Source organism: Fundulus heteroclitus, chromosome 13, assembly GCF_011125445.2.
Source record: "Fundulus heteroclitus isolate FHET01 chromosome 13, MU-UCD_Fhet_4.1, whole genome shotgun sequence".
Lineage (NCBI taxonomy): Eukaryota > Metazoa > Chordata > Actinopteri > Cyprinodontiformes > Fundulidae > Fundulus > Fundulus heteroclitus.
Genome location: NC_046373.1, coordinates 17,850,446 through 17,866,115, shown reverse-complemented (window position 1 = coordinate 17,866,115; position 15,670 = coordinate 17,850,446). Strand labels below are relative to the sequence as shown.

At 41.4% G+C, this 15,670-nt stretch overlaps 1 protein-coding gene across 1 annotated transcript in view; it reads right to left on the bottom strand.

Annotated features, from left to right (window-relative positions):
- The window catches only part of akap9 (A kinase (PRKA) anchor protein 9), a 105,273-nt gene that overhangs the window by 1,926 nt on the left and 87,677 nt on the right, over window positions 1-15,670 (bottom strand). The window contains exons 39-55 of the mRNA XM_036145261.1: window positions 15,461-15,518; window positions 14,334-14,455; window positions 13,777-13,965; window positions 12,374-12,544; window positions 12,109-12,214; window positions 11,048-11,240; window positions 9,971-10,121; window positions 9,549-9,896; window positions 7,556-7,828; window positions 7,243-7,475; window positions 5,868-5,973; window positions 5,481-5,675; window positions 3,976-4,176; window positions 3,654-3,886; window positions 3,472-3,554; window positions 2,739-2,877; window positions 870-1,000 (exon numbers count right to left, since the gene is read on the bottom strand). Of these exons, the coding sequence (XP_036001154.1) occupies window positions 870-1,000; window positions 2,739-2,877; window positions 3,472-3,554; window positions 3,654-3,886; window positions 3,976-4,176; window positions 5,481-5,675; window positions 5,868-5,973; window positions 7,243-7,475; window positions 7,556-7,828; window positions 9,549-9,896; window positions 9,971-10,121; window positions 11,048-11,240; window positions 12,109-12,214; window positions 12,374-12,544; window positions 13,777-13,965; window positions 14,334-14,455; window positions 15,461-15,518 (2,932 nt within the window). The remainder of the gene's footprint in view (window positions 1-869; window positions 1,001-2,738; window positions 2,878-3,471; window positions 3,555-3,653; window positions 3,887-3,975; window positions 4,177-5,480; window positions 5,676-5,867; window positions 5,974-7,242; window positions 7,476-7,555; window positions 7,829-9,548; window positions 9,897-9,970; window positions 10,122-11,047; window positions 11,241-12,108; window positions 12,215-12,373; window positions 12,545-13,776; window positions 13,966-14,333; window positions 14,456-15,460; window positions 15,519-15,670) is intronic.

Below are 15,670 nucleotides of genomic sequence, written 5' to 3'. Positions count from 1 at the left end.
AAGTAACACTACTGTCTCTGATATAAGGTGAGCGCTCAATTATTCACACAGAAAGCAGTTTTTAAATTGCTGCGGTGAAATCAATTGCTCTTTAAAGATTCTTTATTTTTTTTTCAATTAAAAAAATAATATTTTTATTATTTAGTTTTTATTTGTTCTTTATTTGCAGCATTGGCTCATTTTTACAAAGTAGGCTGACAGGAAAGGGGTTTTGAGAGTTGCGTCGAGGACTAAGGCCTCCGTACGTTGGGTCTCGCTTTCTACCCCAGCGCCATTGGAGCGCACCCCGAGATACAGATTCTTTAACTTGAATTAAGGCAGAAAAATGTTTGATATGTGAAAATTAGCTATGGGCTTTGAAACCAGAGGAGCATATTTTATTTACCCCATTACAAAATCAATGCGTCTTGACAATTTATCTAGTTGTTTTTGGAGAAATCTTAAGTTAAATATATCGAAACATCACCTGCACAGAGTGACGTTTTAAATAATCTTGAAATCCCTTTTTCCAGGTATGAACCTTTGCAGCAACAAACAAAATTATACCAGAAGCTTTTAGATGTTTCCAAGCGTGGCTTCTTTCCAACTTGTTAGGGGACGTTTATCAAAGTACCATTGAGAAGTGAAATTCACAATAAATTAAAAGTATTTCACAGTATTTTCTTTTCAAAATCATTAAAGTCTACCCCAGAAAATCATTAAACAACAAGAAATCTGTACCATTAAATAATTAAAAGCCCAAATGGACTATGATTTTAAAGTCTATTTGTAAAAAAAATCTTCACCTGTGTGTTTTATTTAAAACCGTAGACAGTTTTGCTCTACACGAGGTCCAACATGGACGGAGAGAAGTGCGATGTGAACTTTACCTGACGTCACGCTGCCCAGCCTCCTCTGCAGAGCCTCCAGCCTGGAGATGTAGTCGGTGAGCGCGCGGTCGGGGTCGTAGCTCTGCAGGTGTGAGCAGGTGAGAGCTCCATGGTCCGCCGCCGTGTGAAACCTGCACAGACAGACAAGAAGCGCGTGCTTGACCTCATTATTTTGCATCCAAATAACAATATACTAAACATATCAAAGCAAGGGGAGCAGTGGGTGAAAGATATTCACTCATTTTGGGGTTCAGCAAATTTTGATCAAAAGGTAAAACTTCAAAAACATCTGGCAAAACAAGCACCTGTAAAACATACACGGGTTAAATAAAAGCAAAGAAACACGATATACCTAAAAGCAACAACTGTGTAAACTCAATACCTGATCTATTTAAAGTAGTCCTTGTTCAGACTGAACACAGCTGAGGGGATAATGTAGGTGAATAAAAGTGATGCTATTGAAAAAGCGTACAAAGCTGGTTCTGTGTTTCCAGACACGGACTGGCCTACGATTGGTCAAAATGTTTCACAAGCTACAACAACGGTATCATATCTGCCTTTTTTTTTTTCGATCTTTGAGAGATCTCGATGTAAGACAACGTGTAAGATTTTCCGTTTAAAGATCTCTTCCGTCTGCTGGACAAGGCCTGGAGCCGTCTTTGATAATATATTTTTAAAAAAAGAGATTTTTATGTGCCTCTACTTCCTCTTCCACCACAATAAATAAGCCTTTATGGCGGTTTGTTTTTGTCAGTGGCACAATCGGTCTCCTCCTGGATGGCAGAAGCTTAAAGGAGGATAGCAAAGGACGTGTTTATGTAGATCAGAAGGATAAAGGTTTCCACAGCAGGACGCTATATTAAATAACATCCGTACTTCATAGAGAATCAGAAGAAAGCAAGCTATGTTTGAAAGCTAGCCACATACACTGCAAAAATAGAACTAAAAAGAAGAAAATATTTCTTGAAATGAGAGTATTTTTCTTTGATTTGAGCAGGTAAATAAGATTATTTGCAAATGGAATAAGATTTTTATGCCTAAAATAGGAACATTTCATCGCCGTCATCTTATTTCAAGTGCAGTATATCTAATTATCTTATTTTAGGGGTAAAAATACTCATTCCATTGGCAAATAATATTATTTCCCTGCTCAAATCAAGGAGAAATACATTAATTTTAATAAAATTTTACTTATTTTTAGTTCTCTTTTTGCAGTGTAGTCCTGTTTAGTTCCCCTGAATCCAATGAAGAAGGTGCTTATTAGGCTTGATGTAAAGTTTTATATGGAAGAAAACAACAGGGAAGGTGGTCAGAGTTGATGGGGAGATGGTGGGAGCAAAATACTGAATATAGATACTTGCAGCTGTAAGTGCAATTTTTAACCGAACGTCTGCTTTATTGAGGCCATCAGCCACAATCAATTGGATTACAAAAGGTTATAGATCAATGCACTGCAAAAATGGATCTATAAATAAGTAAAATGTTCTTAAAGTTAGTGTATTTGTCCTTGATTTGAGCTGGTAAATAAGATTATCTGCCAATGGAATTAGTATTTTAACCCCTAAAATAAGATAATTAGACATCCTGTGTATTGGTCCAGCTCTTTTCTCCCCACCATTACCGTAGTCTCAACATCTGATTCACAATGCAAATAGCGCTGATTATGTGCTGGTGCAAACATGCCCAATCTACACTCGTGCTACTTCAGATCAAAACTGTCCTCAACTCACAGTCTAAACATGATGGACAACCAGAAAACACAGTAAGCTCAGAAGGGATATAGTCTATTTTCCATCTTATTTGGTTAACTAACAGCATTTTTTTGTAGCTGTATTTAATGACTTGTCTTAGCATTCCTGGGAGGTTTACCTGTGGTGTGAGGAGGAGACCCCCGATCGTGGAGATTCTCGCCCACTTCTCCCTCTGCTGCTGGAGACCCCGCCTCCTCTGTCTCTGTACATGTCCACGCCGCCTGGGTGGAGATACGGCGAGTCTCTCACGTCTGAACCTGGAGGAGATCATAAACGGGAGGATTTACCCTAAAAATGACAGCAGGAGAAAAGCAAAAACCCGCACGACTAGGGCTGGGTATCATCTAGGATGAGCCGATTCGATACGATTCTCGATACACAGCTCACGATACGATACGATTCTCGATACATGGCTCAGCTTGCTTTGATTCCAATATCGATATTTATTACTTTGAATTAATGCTCAGTGATTCAATCACCAAAATCAGCCAAATATTATGTTTATGTTCTATTTATTGATCACAGACATATTAACAGGAAAATAAAGTGCATTTGCTTCAATGCATTTAACGTGTCACAGAAACCAAAAATGTGCCCAAACATCTGATTTTAGGGACAAAGGAGCTTCTAAAATCCTCTCGGCCGTTCCACAAATTCGTCTCACTTGCTCTCCTTCGCTGTGAACTGTAATGGTTGCGCTGTAATAACGCCCCCTAGAGGTTGGGAGGTATATCGATATTGAAAGCCAGAATATCGATATTAAATCGTTTTTAAAAATATCTATATTAATCTTTATATCGATTTTTATGCACAGCCCTACGCACGACTACGGTTGTTTATGTTTATCTGACCTGTCCCGTTCTTGCTGATGCCACAGGAGACCGCGGAGCTCATCCCCGTCGCCTTGTGCCATCGCTTCACAAGGAAACGCATCCTACATGTGAACAGAAGAAGAAAAAAAAAAAAAAACACCATTTGGTTAAAGCTTCAGCTACCTTACAAGTCTACAACCTTGAGGCTCCCAGCAGCCCACCTGGAGAGGGCGATGGATACGCGGACGGCTGAGCGGAAGCGAGTTATCCCCCGGCGGCGCTGGCTGAAGGACTCCAGGCTGGAGAGCGAAGGCCGGCCGCCCATCCTGGCCAGGAGCGTCAGAGTGGCTTCCTCACACTCCTGGAAGCCGCCAAGCAGCAACAGCAGATACTTCTTCTGGTAGACCAACGCTTTCCTGAAACTTTCCGACCTCAGGTACTTTCCGTACATTCTCTGAGGGGGGCCGACAGGAGAGAGGACGGATCACAAAATGCTCCGGATGAACACCCGATGGTCCAGATAACAGCGCTGCGTTTCCTCACCTTCAGAGCCGAATTGTCGGCCTCGGGCCCGGTTATCTCTCGCAGCGCGTCGGACCTCATCTCTCCCCTGAGACGGGCCACCTGGGACTGAGACAGATGCAGAGCTTTCTCCAGACGGAGCCTCTCTCGACTCCAAGCCTCCCGTTCCTGAGAAAGGAGCATCCCGGCGGAGTCTGCCTTCGACACAGCCCTCCTGCTGGGCTGCACAGGGATATATAAAAACGCACAGCTGAATTCATATCACCAGGGTAGTCAAAAGTAGCCGGTCAACGGCGGCAATTTGCCGTCTTTAGCAGCTCCTGCCGCCGCCTACTTTTCCCCGATTATACATCCCAAAAATCACCTTGGCATCTCTCTCCACTGAGAGCAACATTAACGAGTGATTGGGCTCCTTGTTCCAACCGAGAAGCTACTTTTCTGATCAAAACACAGACCGGTGTTATGCCGAAAAGTGCAATAAAGCCCTGAGAGCCGACGTGAGTTTTGAAACTGCAAAGCTTTTTAAGCGGAAGATCAAACGTGCACAGCACCGCGTTCATAGACCAGTGTGATGCATTCACGTGCGTCAGAAAGCTATGGTGCGTTCAGGAGCATGGGACATTTCAAACTTACAAGGAAAGAGGCATAAAACGGAATAGAACTTAACTCATACAATAATGTATTTATCCAGAAACAGCGTGGGCTTTCTTACAATACTGAATGCTCTATAATTGTATTTCTGATATTTTTTTGATTATGCACATCTGTTAGCTTTTTATTCTGAAAAATCTATAATATTACATATAATAAAATATAATATTACAGCAGCAAATTATCAAAGTTTTTCAGGGGATGCATTTTGTGTTCGTCTCTAGAATCCTCGTCGATGATACGATATCGTGTGTGTGATGAGTGAAATTAAACTGAAATAAGAAATATCGAAAGAGCGATATGACTGAAATAAATTCAACATGTAAATTCAATTTCAAATTCCAACCCTGTATTTTTATCATAAAAATTCGACTTTGTTCGTGAAGAAATGTTATAATCGTTTTTAGAACAGAACTGTGAATAATAATAATAAGATGAATAGACCTCACCTAATCTGATCTGTTATATGTGGTGCTAGTAGTTCAAATTAAACAACTTTTATGCAAATGGAGATTACCTTACCTTGATATTTTTTATAAGTATTATACATACTTAAAAAAGTATGTATAATAAAAAACAAAAGTTGTTTTTGAAGAATTGATCATTCACATTTTTGCCTTTTATTCAATTTAAAACATGCACTCTGACTCTATTCTTTAAATAATCACCTGTCTTGAAAGCTTCCAAAATATATCAGGGAGAGTCTATTTTTCAAAATTCTCCCCTCCGGGGCTCGGCCACCGGCATAAGTGCACCCTCCTACCTGATAGTGTGCAGCCTGCTACTTTAAAAAAGTTTGACTGCCCTGTATCACGGCCAGATTCCTCTTTTCTTTCTTATATTTATTATACGATTGATTCCTGCGCTGCGCCTACGTTCTCGCCTGATCCCACGCCGGCGTGCCGATAGCGACGCAGCTCCTCCTCCAGGCGCAGCGTGTGGTTCCTCAGCTCGTTCTTCTCCTCGGTCAGGCGGCTCACGAACCCGGTCAGCTCTGCGTTCTGCCTCAGCAGCCGCTCCGTCAGGTTGTTGGAGGAGCTGGAGGAGCCTCCTGCCAGCAGGGAGACGCTCTGAGGGAGACAGACGACGAGCTGTGAACAACCGAGGCGGACAGATGCTGTGTGGGAAACAGCAGCTGGTTGCGGCTCATCCTCCCTCCTCGCACACGCGGCGTCCTTCTCACAGCGTGGTTTGTGATGTTCGCGGACTTACGATGAAGAGGAAACAGTTTGGGACGACGCGAGAGGACAAGAATAACTCACCTCTGGGATGGAGGGTAAACCTGGGGATTGCTGCAGCAGGCTGATGACCTCATCGACACTGGACCGGATCCATGAGAGCTCCTCGCTGTCAACCTCCGCAGTCGACCTGCGAAGATCATCATAATTAATAAAATTAGTCGATTTTCATAAAACAAAGCTGTGTCAGTATTTTAGTATTTAATAAATTCTGACTTGGATGAAAATCACCAATCAGTTTCTTGATCATTTCTGCTTTTTTTGTTTGTTTTTTACACAAGAAAGTAGTAAAAAAAGTAATTAAAAAAATCTCTACAGGTTGAAGTTAGTTTGTACGACGGAGTATTAGGGCCATAACCTGACACCGCCAGATAGATTTGCTCCGCATATCCATCTGGAAACCTTCCGTTGAAGTAATTTTGGGAAGGGGCGAAAATACTGGTTAGCTGATTGGCCTATGTTGGTGATAGACAGGCCAAATAAACCAATCAGATCAACGAAGCATATGACGTACTAACAGCGACGACGAAAACACAACCACAAGCTCTTGCCGAAACCAGTCGGGAGAAGAGCAAAAACATCTTTTCCTCTGAGAAAAGCCTCCAGAGCAGTGTTTTGCTCTTCTGTCAGTGAAGAAATACTCTGTAATTCCGATAAAACTTGCTCGATAGCCACGCTAACGCTAGTTTCATCGGCTGAAGCCGCCATGTTCTTTAGACTGAACTGTCACGCTTCCCGTTGCGTCACACCTCAACTCGCCTCAAAGCCAACGCTGATTGGACGTTCGTTTGGTGAACGGCTCCAAATTTTCCTTTAACGGAGAGTAGCCAGACTGATCTGCGAGTGAAACCTTGAAAGCTCGCGAGATCAGGATGGTCTCACGAAGCTATTAGGGCCACACATGAAGGGACATTTTTTTTTTTGCCAAGTCGACATTAAACTCAACATTTCGAGAATCTCAAATTCAGAACTGTGAACCCGGGTAAGCATCACTAGGGAAAGACGTTACGTTATTGGTAGGCCACCGCTTCCAGTGATGATTGTACAGTTGCAGCACGGCAAAGACGACCTTCACACTTAATTAAAACGCAGAGACTGCAGCTGTGGAGCGCGGTTGCTCTTTTCTCCAAACTTTGGAATGTCGAGATTAAAGTCGCCACGATATATCAACTTTATTTTCGAAATGGCGAGTTTAATGTCGACATGGCGACTTTAAAGTCGACACGTCGAGTTTAATCTCGTCATGGCAAAAATATTTTTTATCTTCATGTGTGGCCCTAATACTCCGTCGTAAGTTTGGCATCACGTTTCCATGACAAGCATTTAATTTCAGGTTTTCTTGTGCCTCCTGAACCCTTTTAGGTCGAGAAACAGAAAAATATCCAGCAGTGTCGGTCACCTTCCCGCCGCCTTGCCGGCGATGCTGCGGATCTTTGAAGAAACGAGGTGGAGCTTCCCCACAATCCTGTCGACTGTGCGCCACGGAGCGTGTTGCGGTCCGCCGGGCGGGTCTGCTGCTGGGGAACCCTCCACGTGAGGGGAGGCCGTGGCGCTCCCTGGCGGAGCGTCCCCGCTCGTCTGCAGGAGAACCCAGTCTTTGGTCCGGTCTGTGGGCTCGCTGTGCCGGGCCGCCTGCTGTCGAGACCACAGCAACGACGGCTTTAATCCACCCGTCAGCACCGATCAACCAGGAGTCGAACACGGTTACTCACGCTCTGAGGTCCGCTCTCCGTCCTCGTTCCTAATTGGTCCAGCGTCTCCTCCAGTCTCTCCTTCTCTTCCTCCAGACTCCTCCTCTTCTCCAGCTCCCCATCCAGCTGCTGTTGGACCTCTGACAATTGTACGGTCAGCCTGTCCAGCTGGGTCCGCACCTCCTGAAGCCTTTCCTGGTCTCGTCTGGACTTCTGATTGGCCAGTGTCAGCTCCTCCTCTTTCCGCACCACCTCGAGCCGCTGGGCCTCCACCTGACTGAGGAGAAGCACCACCTGGAGACAGAAAACAGACCCATCGCCACTTTGTTTCAGCTGAGAGTCATTCTTTATAGCCTCTTCCTTTCAGAACTGACAGTTTAATAAACTATACCGTGTTTCTGCCAATACCCTGACCCTGAATTATTCATTAAAATTGAACTCAATGCATATTTTCTAACGCAAAAGCAAATTTTCAAACAGGTCCTCCTAAATGTCCTCAGCAACAATATCGTAAAACTCTAAAATATCATTATTTTGACTTTATACTTTATGAGATGCTTGATTTGATTTCCACAATCAAGTTTAATCTGTCTCTATTTGACCAAAAACACGTAACGAAAACTAACACAGACCTTTCTGGCATTTATATTTCTATTTAAATGAACTTTTAGATCCCTAAAAAGCAGATTAAGCCCTGTGTTTAGCAAGAAATTGTGAATTGTGAAATTTTTGTTATGCATTATGCTACAAACTAGAATGCTGCAAATGTAGAAAAACAGAGATTAGACCAAGTCTGCGTCTGCACACCTGTCCTGGTTATATTTTCAGGGAAGGGGGCTGCTGCAGGCAGGGGGTGAGACCAGATTTAGGTTTGCAGGAACAGCAGCGAGAAGCAGAGAAATGAAGCTCAGCCTCCAGTTATGTGAATGAGGGCTACTTGGAGATTTTACCAACTTAAACTGGTTTATGGCAGAAAGAGAAGCAGCATAGACTGGAGAATGTAAAAGATAAGCTGGCAAAGGCCAAGCTGCAAATGTTATGAGATGAAATAAATGATGAACGAAGAAGAACTAGTTGTTACTAGAACTTATATCAGGATGTGAACTATGAACAAGATCTGATTCCGTTTTAGCCAGTGTAAAATGAACAATAGACTAGATCTGGTTTTAGGGGAGCTTCGCTTGCACAACACATTGAATCTGACCCACATCCTGAGAAAAGGTCCAGGAATCTGAAGTGATAAAACCTCTCATGGCACAATCTAAATATGATAGACAACCAGAAAACAGAGCTGGTGCAAAAGCAATATAGATCATTTTCTACCTTGGTTGGTTAACTAATTGTATAAAAGCAGTGTTTTTCCTAACAGTTGATGGTTTATAGGCTGTATTTAGTGAATTGTACTGTAGTCTCTAAGTGACTTACATATAAATCAAATGGAGACTCAAATAAAGAACAAAACAAATCAAGAGAAACAGACATGGCTGCATCAGGATATAAATAGTGACTAACAATTCCTACTTCTTACCCCAACAAATCACCTTTATTCTCACCTTTCACAAAACAACTACATTTGCATCAGAGCAATTAAGACAAATATAAGAAATAATCTGAAATGTTCTGTATTTAAACAAAATTTTTAATGCAGCATTGCACTTAATTTGAGGGTGAACTACAGATCTGTTTTTTTTCTGAGGAACTGAAGATGTGAAGCAAAAGAACATAATTTGATAAAAGAAATATTTAGAGGGACAGTCATTCTGCATCTATTAGTTATTATTTAGCAACAACTTAATGCAAATTCTAAATAGATAAAGTTTTACCAGCTGGATTTCCCTGAATTCTGCTCTTGTTAAGATTAAATTGGACTGTTTGTGATTGGATCTGAATCGCAATGAATGATTAGAAAGAACCGTAATTAGTTTAAAATGAATTCGGATCCATCTGGATTCCATGTGACGCTGTAAAAAAAATGAACAGCGATGAGTTGACTTTTTGAAGCAAAGCATCTCACCTGATTGTGTTTGTCATCCAGCTCCGCCTGCAGTCTTTCCAGCAGACCTCCCTCCCCTTCAGGTCGCCTCCCCTCCTCGTGGGCGCGCTCCTCTCCGGAGGCCCCGCCGTCGGAGGAGGAGGCGGCGGTTCGCAGCTCCCTCTCTCTCCCCAAGGCGGAGCTCATCTCCTGGGCCTTGGCTCGCTCCGTCTCCAGCTGGACCTGGAGCTCCTGCAGGCGTCTCTGAAGGCCGACGCCGTCCTCCTCGGCTTGCTGGGAGAGCTGAGAGGAGGCCTGCCGCTCCTGCTGCAGGTTCTGAGTCAGCTGGTCTACAAGGGCTTTCTGCTCATCCAGAGCCAGCTGCAGGTCCTGGAGGAGAACATCGACTGTTTTATAATGAAACAAGAAGTTTGATGTATGTAGAAGAGGCGCTGCTGTTTTACCTCCAGTTCCTCGCGTTTGCTCTCCTCATCTCTCCCAGATCGACACTTCTCCTTCTCCATTGCCCACTGGAGATCTCTGCTTCGCTTCCTCTCCTCCATCAGCTCGTCATTCAGGGCGTCCACCTCTGCTGCTTTCTGCGATACGTCTGCCCTGTTGACATATTTACAGCCTCTTAATGATGAAAATCCTCCTGGCTTCAGCTTTTATTCACTTATAAGCAAAATGTGTCTTTTTTTTTTAACAATAAATCTTCATGGTAGCCGGTGGGAAGAGAAATTTTTTGATGTTCCTGAGGAAGACGGCTCTTTAGGTTCATACTTCATGAGAACCGACAACTGAAGTGGATAAAGCCGTCTGATAATCATGGTTAAAAACATCTAAACAGATTTTTTTGTTGAGTCGATGCCACGCTAGAGTTTGCTTTAACACACAGGTGACAAACTCAAGGCCCGTGGGCCGAATCCGGCCCATCAAGGTAAATTATCCGGCCCTCAAGAGCCAAAAAAAAAAGGCATATCATGTCATAAAGTAGAGACTTATATCCTTTTAAAGTGTATAAAGTGGCTAAAACTGTGCCTCCTGTAAGTGTAACTCACCCCAATATCAACTTTTTTTGTAGATAAACTGTATAAACTGGACCTAAGGTTGCTACTTTTATGTTACTGTGCATTTTTTATACTCCTATGTGAACTGGAATGAAATTATGAAATGAAAAGTATCATCTATACACGTGCAACCGGCCCTTTTAATGACTTCATGACGCCAAAGTGGCCCCATATAGAAATGAGTTTGACACTCTTGTTATGACAGAAGAACTTTATAAAACATTAGCAGTTTTATCCGTATCCCGGGTATCAAAACAAACACCTAATTGGACTTTTATCTTGCGTTCTCCTCGTTTAACCAGGATAAATGTTTTAAAAAGCAATTCAGCAATTACAACTATTGAAGTTATATGGTTTATTTAGGGATATTATAGGTGTTTCTTGGAGAAACAGATACATTAAAACAAACATGAGCCATCTGAGGCGCTAAAACAATCATTTGGGGAAAGTTAATTTCTGCTCATGTCCAACCTGAGCGTGTCCAGTTCTTTCAGGTGTTTGTGTTGGGCCTTTAGTGTCGCCTCCAGCTCCAGTTTCGTCTGAGCAAGTTCAGCTTTCAGCTCCTCCAAGACCGACCCGTCTGCCTCTGCTGCGCCATCAGCCGCTCCTCCTCTCTGCTGCGAAGCGTCACCTTCAGCAGCTAAAGGCCGGCCAGGCAGTGCAGCTAAAACGATGAAGAACATACAGCCTGCTGTCATCATTTTGGACAGATAAGCTGGGTTTAAAATGTCCAAAGTTTGTATTTGCACTTTTTTTTTTTACGCTAATAAATATGTGTTCTGAACCAACATTAAAAACATATGCACAGTGAATCTAACTGTTGTTAAAATGGCCAGGCTTTGGTGACATTAAAAAGAAACCGTAACATATTATTTCACTGCAAAAAGGGAACTAAAACTAAGTAAAATGTTACTTACACTGCAAAAACAGAACTAAAAATAAGTAAATTTTTCTTGAAATGAGTGTATCTGTCCTTGATCTGAGCAGTTAAATAAGATTATCTGCCAATGGAAAGAGTATTTTCCCCCCCTAAAATAAGATAATTAGATATAATGCACTTGAAATAAGTTGATAGAGAAGAGTTCTTCTTATTTTACGTGCAAAAATCTCATTCCATTGGCAGATTATCTTATTTACCTACTCAAATAAAGTACAAATACACTCATTTCAAGAAAATTCTAACTTATTTTTAGTTTAGTTTAGTCTGTTTTTGCAGTGTAGGGTATTTTTCCCTGATTTGAGCAGGTAAATAAGACTATTGGCCAATGGAATAAGATTTTTTGCACTTAAAATAAGAACAAATCATCTCCATCATCTTATTTCAAGTGCAGGGTATCTAATTATCTTATTTTAGGGGTAGAAAAGATAATTTCATTGGCAAATAGTCTTATTTAGCTACTCAAATCAAGGAAAAATACATGGATTTCCAGAACATTTTACTTACTTTAAGTTCCCTTTTTGCAGTAACTTTTTCCCCCTTGAACATCCAGAAAAAAGATCAAACATGTTTAAATGTTTAATAGCTGGTGTACCTTGATCCAGTCGCTCCAGCTGACTCCTGAGCTGATGAATCTCAGAGAGGAGGCTGGACCTCTCTGCAGTGTGGAGCGAACCGATGGCCTCCCTGTGGTGGGCGTCCTGCGTCAGGAACACAGCCATCAAGTTAATGACCCATTCAAACGGCAACAAGCCAAGGTGAACAGAGAAGAAGAACAGCTCTGACTAAACTTTATTTCAATCATTATAGTCATATATGTGACATCTGGAAATAAAAAAGCCTGGGTTGCTGGTTCACACCTGTTCAGCCAGCCTGCGTTCCAGCTGGTTGAGGTGAACGATCGCGTCGCTGGTGTCCAGCAGGTCCAGCTGGCTGTAGAGGGCGCTCTTCAGCACGCTCCTCTCCCTCACAAACACCAGCCGCACCGCCTCCAGCAGCTCCGCGCGCCAGTCTTTGCCGCCGCCGGACGTCTGCGGGACGTTAGAGACACGCGTAAGACGAACAGGGAGACACAACGGGATGCTTTCAGCTGATGCTGGGACCAAAGACAGATGTTTCTCTTGGATTAAGGATGCAAACATTTTGCAAACTTCTTAAATATTTTGTTTTATAAATGTTTTTTCTAAATATTTTAAAGCTTCTTTCAGAGCATTTTCCTCAACAATTTGGTGTCATATTTGGAATTCATAGACATTTTTAATGCACATAAAGATAAACATGACATATTCACAACTAATGTTTGCCTAAAATATCCTTTGCCTTTGTGTTAAGAGGAGCGATTGTTAAAACAACTTTAAACCAATTATTTAAACAAGCACCAAGTAATTTCTTACATTCAACTTAAGGCTTTAAATTCTGCAGATATTTACTTTCTGCAGCTCACAAAGCTCATAAATGATAGAAATGGAGCCTAATTATATCATATAATTTTTATTCCCTATTTTTCTACAAAGGTTTTTTTCATTTTTCCGTGTTTTTTGTGTATTACTTTTATGCATTTAAGGCCTTTTAAATAAAAGTTATTATTTTTATCTTTATTGTTACTATGTATTATAATTGCAATAATTAGTTACAGAAACATAAAAAGGTAAACACAGAGACACCACAAAATGTTTCCTGTAAAAAAAGGTATTAAATGAAAACAAAAGAGGGTTTGTTGACATATTACCCTTAATCTCAATTCAATCTTAATTTATTTATATTTTCTTTTTTTAATACTTTTCCAAAAGTCTTTTCTATTTTAGTAAGATTTTCAGGTCCCTGGGGTTAAAAAGTTTCCAAATTTTGTTTTACCTTTTAGTCACCATCTGGTTTCCCTTTATTTTTACCTACTCAACATATCTTGTGTAAAACAAAACACATTCAAGTAAAAAAGTCTATATAAGTCTATATCTGGTATAACTCACATCATCAAGACTCTTATTAAACTCTGTAATATTAAGTTAAGACTCTGGAGGAGCAGCCTCGTTATAAAACATCAACTTCATTAAGTAAATTCTCACGTAAATAATTTCATGGTTAATCAGTGTTTTAAATTTTGCATTCACGTCAGGATTGTCAGAACTCTTAAATTGTGAAAACATGATGTATTATAATTTGATCCTCATTATTATAAGTAGTATTCTACTTTATTATCTTTGTGTTGCCCTGTGACGGACTGGCGACCTGTCCAGGGCGCCTCGGCCGCTGATGATCCCCGTACCTGTGACTGGCTGTGCGTCTGCATCTGGGTGATGAGGCCCTTCAGAGATTGCACCGTCGCCAGCAGGGCGTCTCTCTCCTTCGCCCAGCCTTCCACGTTGAAGTGTCCACTCGGCTCTCCTTCAGAGAGCGGCAGCTCAGACAAGGACAGGACCTGCATCCCTTCCTGGTGCACCTCGCGCAGCAACGTCTGCTCAGAAACATCCCCAAAACTTGGACTTAGACAACTTTATTTGTCATTTTGTATGCACAAAGTGCGTACAGAACAAAATTTCGTTTGCATACAGCTTGAAAAAAATCACAGTAAATTGCAGTAAATTTCAGGATAAAGATGCAGCAGCGATTTATGTAAACAATTGAAATGTAAACAATGTAAACAATGAAATGTTGCGTAAGACTGTAAACAATGAAAAACGAAATGTTGCGTAAGACAATTTACCTCACCGACGCTCAATTAAAAACCCCCTTTAAACATTGCATACTTTATTGTTTAACAACTGTAACGCAACCACAGCAAAACACAATCACCCACATTGACAAATAATAATAGATCTTTACCTTTATCCGGTCAGGCAGAGAATCATCGGTTTCTCTCCTGGCGCCCTCTGGAGTTGTCCTGAACTCCTGCTGCAGGCTCGGCAGATCGAATCCAGTCCTCTGGCTGTAGTCCGAGCTGCTGTCTGCGAGACGGAAGAGAAAATCATCAAAAGAGAATAATGTTTTCACTGAACAGTAACCTCTTGACATATCGAATGTACTTAAACCGAAGGATTAAGATGTGCGAAAACAGGACAAAAAGCAGAAAACCGATGACGGCTGACATATAACGTAGTGTGTCTTGATGTTTACACTGCAAAAACGGAACTAAAAATTAGTAATATTTTCTTAAAATTTGTGTATCTGTCCTTGATTTGAGCAGGTAAATAAGATGATCTGCCAGTGGAATAAGACTTTTGCACTAAAAATAGGAACAACTCATCTCCATCGTCTTATTTCAAGTGCAGGATGTCTAATTATCTTATTTTGGGGGTCAAAAATACTCATCCCATTGACAAGGCAAGGCAAGGCAAATTTATTTATATAGCACAATTCAGTACAGGGACAATGCAAAGTGCTTTACATGATTAAAATATAGCAAATTAAAACAGAATAAAAGCAAGTAGGAATAAAATGTAGATAGAAATTAGAACAAAGAAGTGGTGATTCAGTTAACTAGAACAGTTGAAGGCAATCCTAAACAAATGTGTTTTTAATCTTGATTTAAAGGAACTCAGGCTTTCCGCACTTTTACAGTTTTCTGGAAGTTTGTTCCTGATAAGCGGAGCATAGGAACTAAATGCTGCTTCTCCTTGTTTGGTTCTGGTTCTAGGTATGCAGAGTAGGCTGGAGCCAGAAGACCTTAGTGCTCTGGAGGGTTGATACACTGATAACAAGTCTGTGATGTATTTAGGTGCTAAGCCATTCAGGGATTTATAGACTAACAGAAGTATTTTAAAGTCTATTCTCTGATATATAGGGAGCCAGTGTAAGGACTTTGACAGATAATATTATTTACCTGCTCAAATCGGGGACAAAAAACACACATTTTAAGAACGTTTTACTTATTTTTAGATCCGTTTTTTGCAGTGTAGACAATGTTGGAGGATTTAATGAGAGTTTTATGGGCTGAATGAGGAGTTTCTCACCGCTGGTGTAGCCGTCTTTAAACTGTGACGCAGGACGGTCTTGTCTTGATGGAGGCACCTATACAGAACGAGAGCAGGTCAAGCACATTCGGCATTGGCAGAAGCCTATTTTTCCCACCCATATATTTCATCTTTTACCTGACAGACCAACAACAACAAAAAAAAGTGCGTAATTACTGGTAATGAGACCAAAGAGGAAGACGTTTCCCG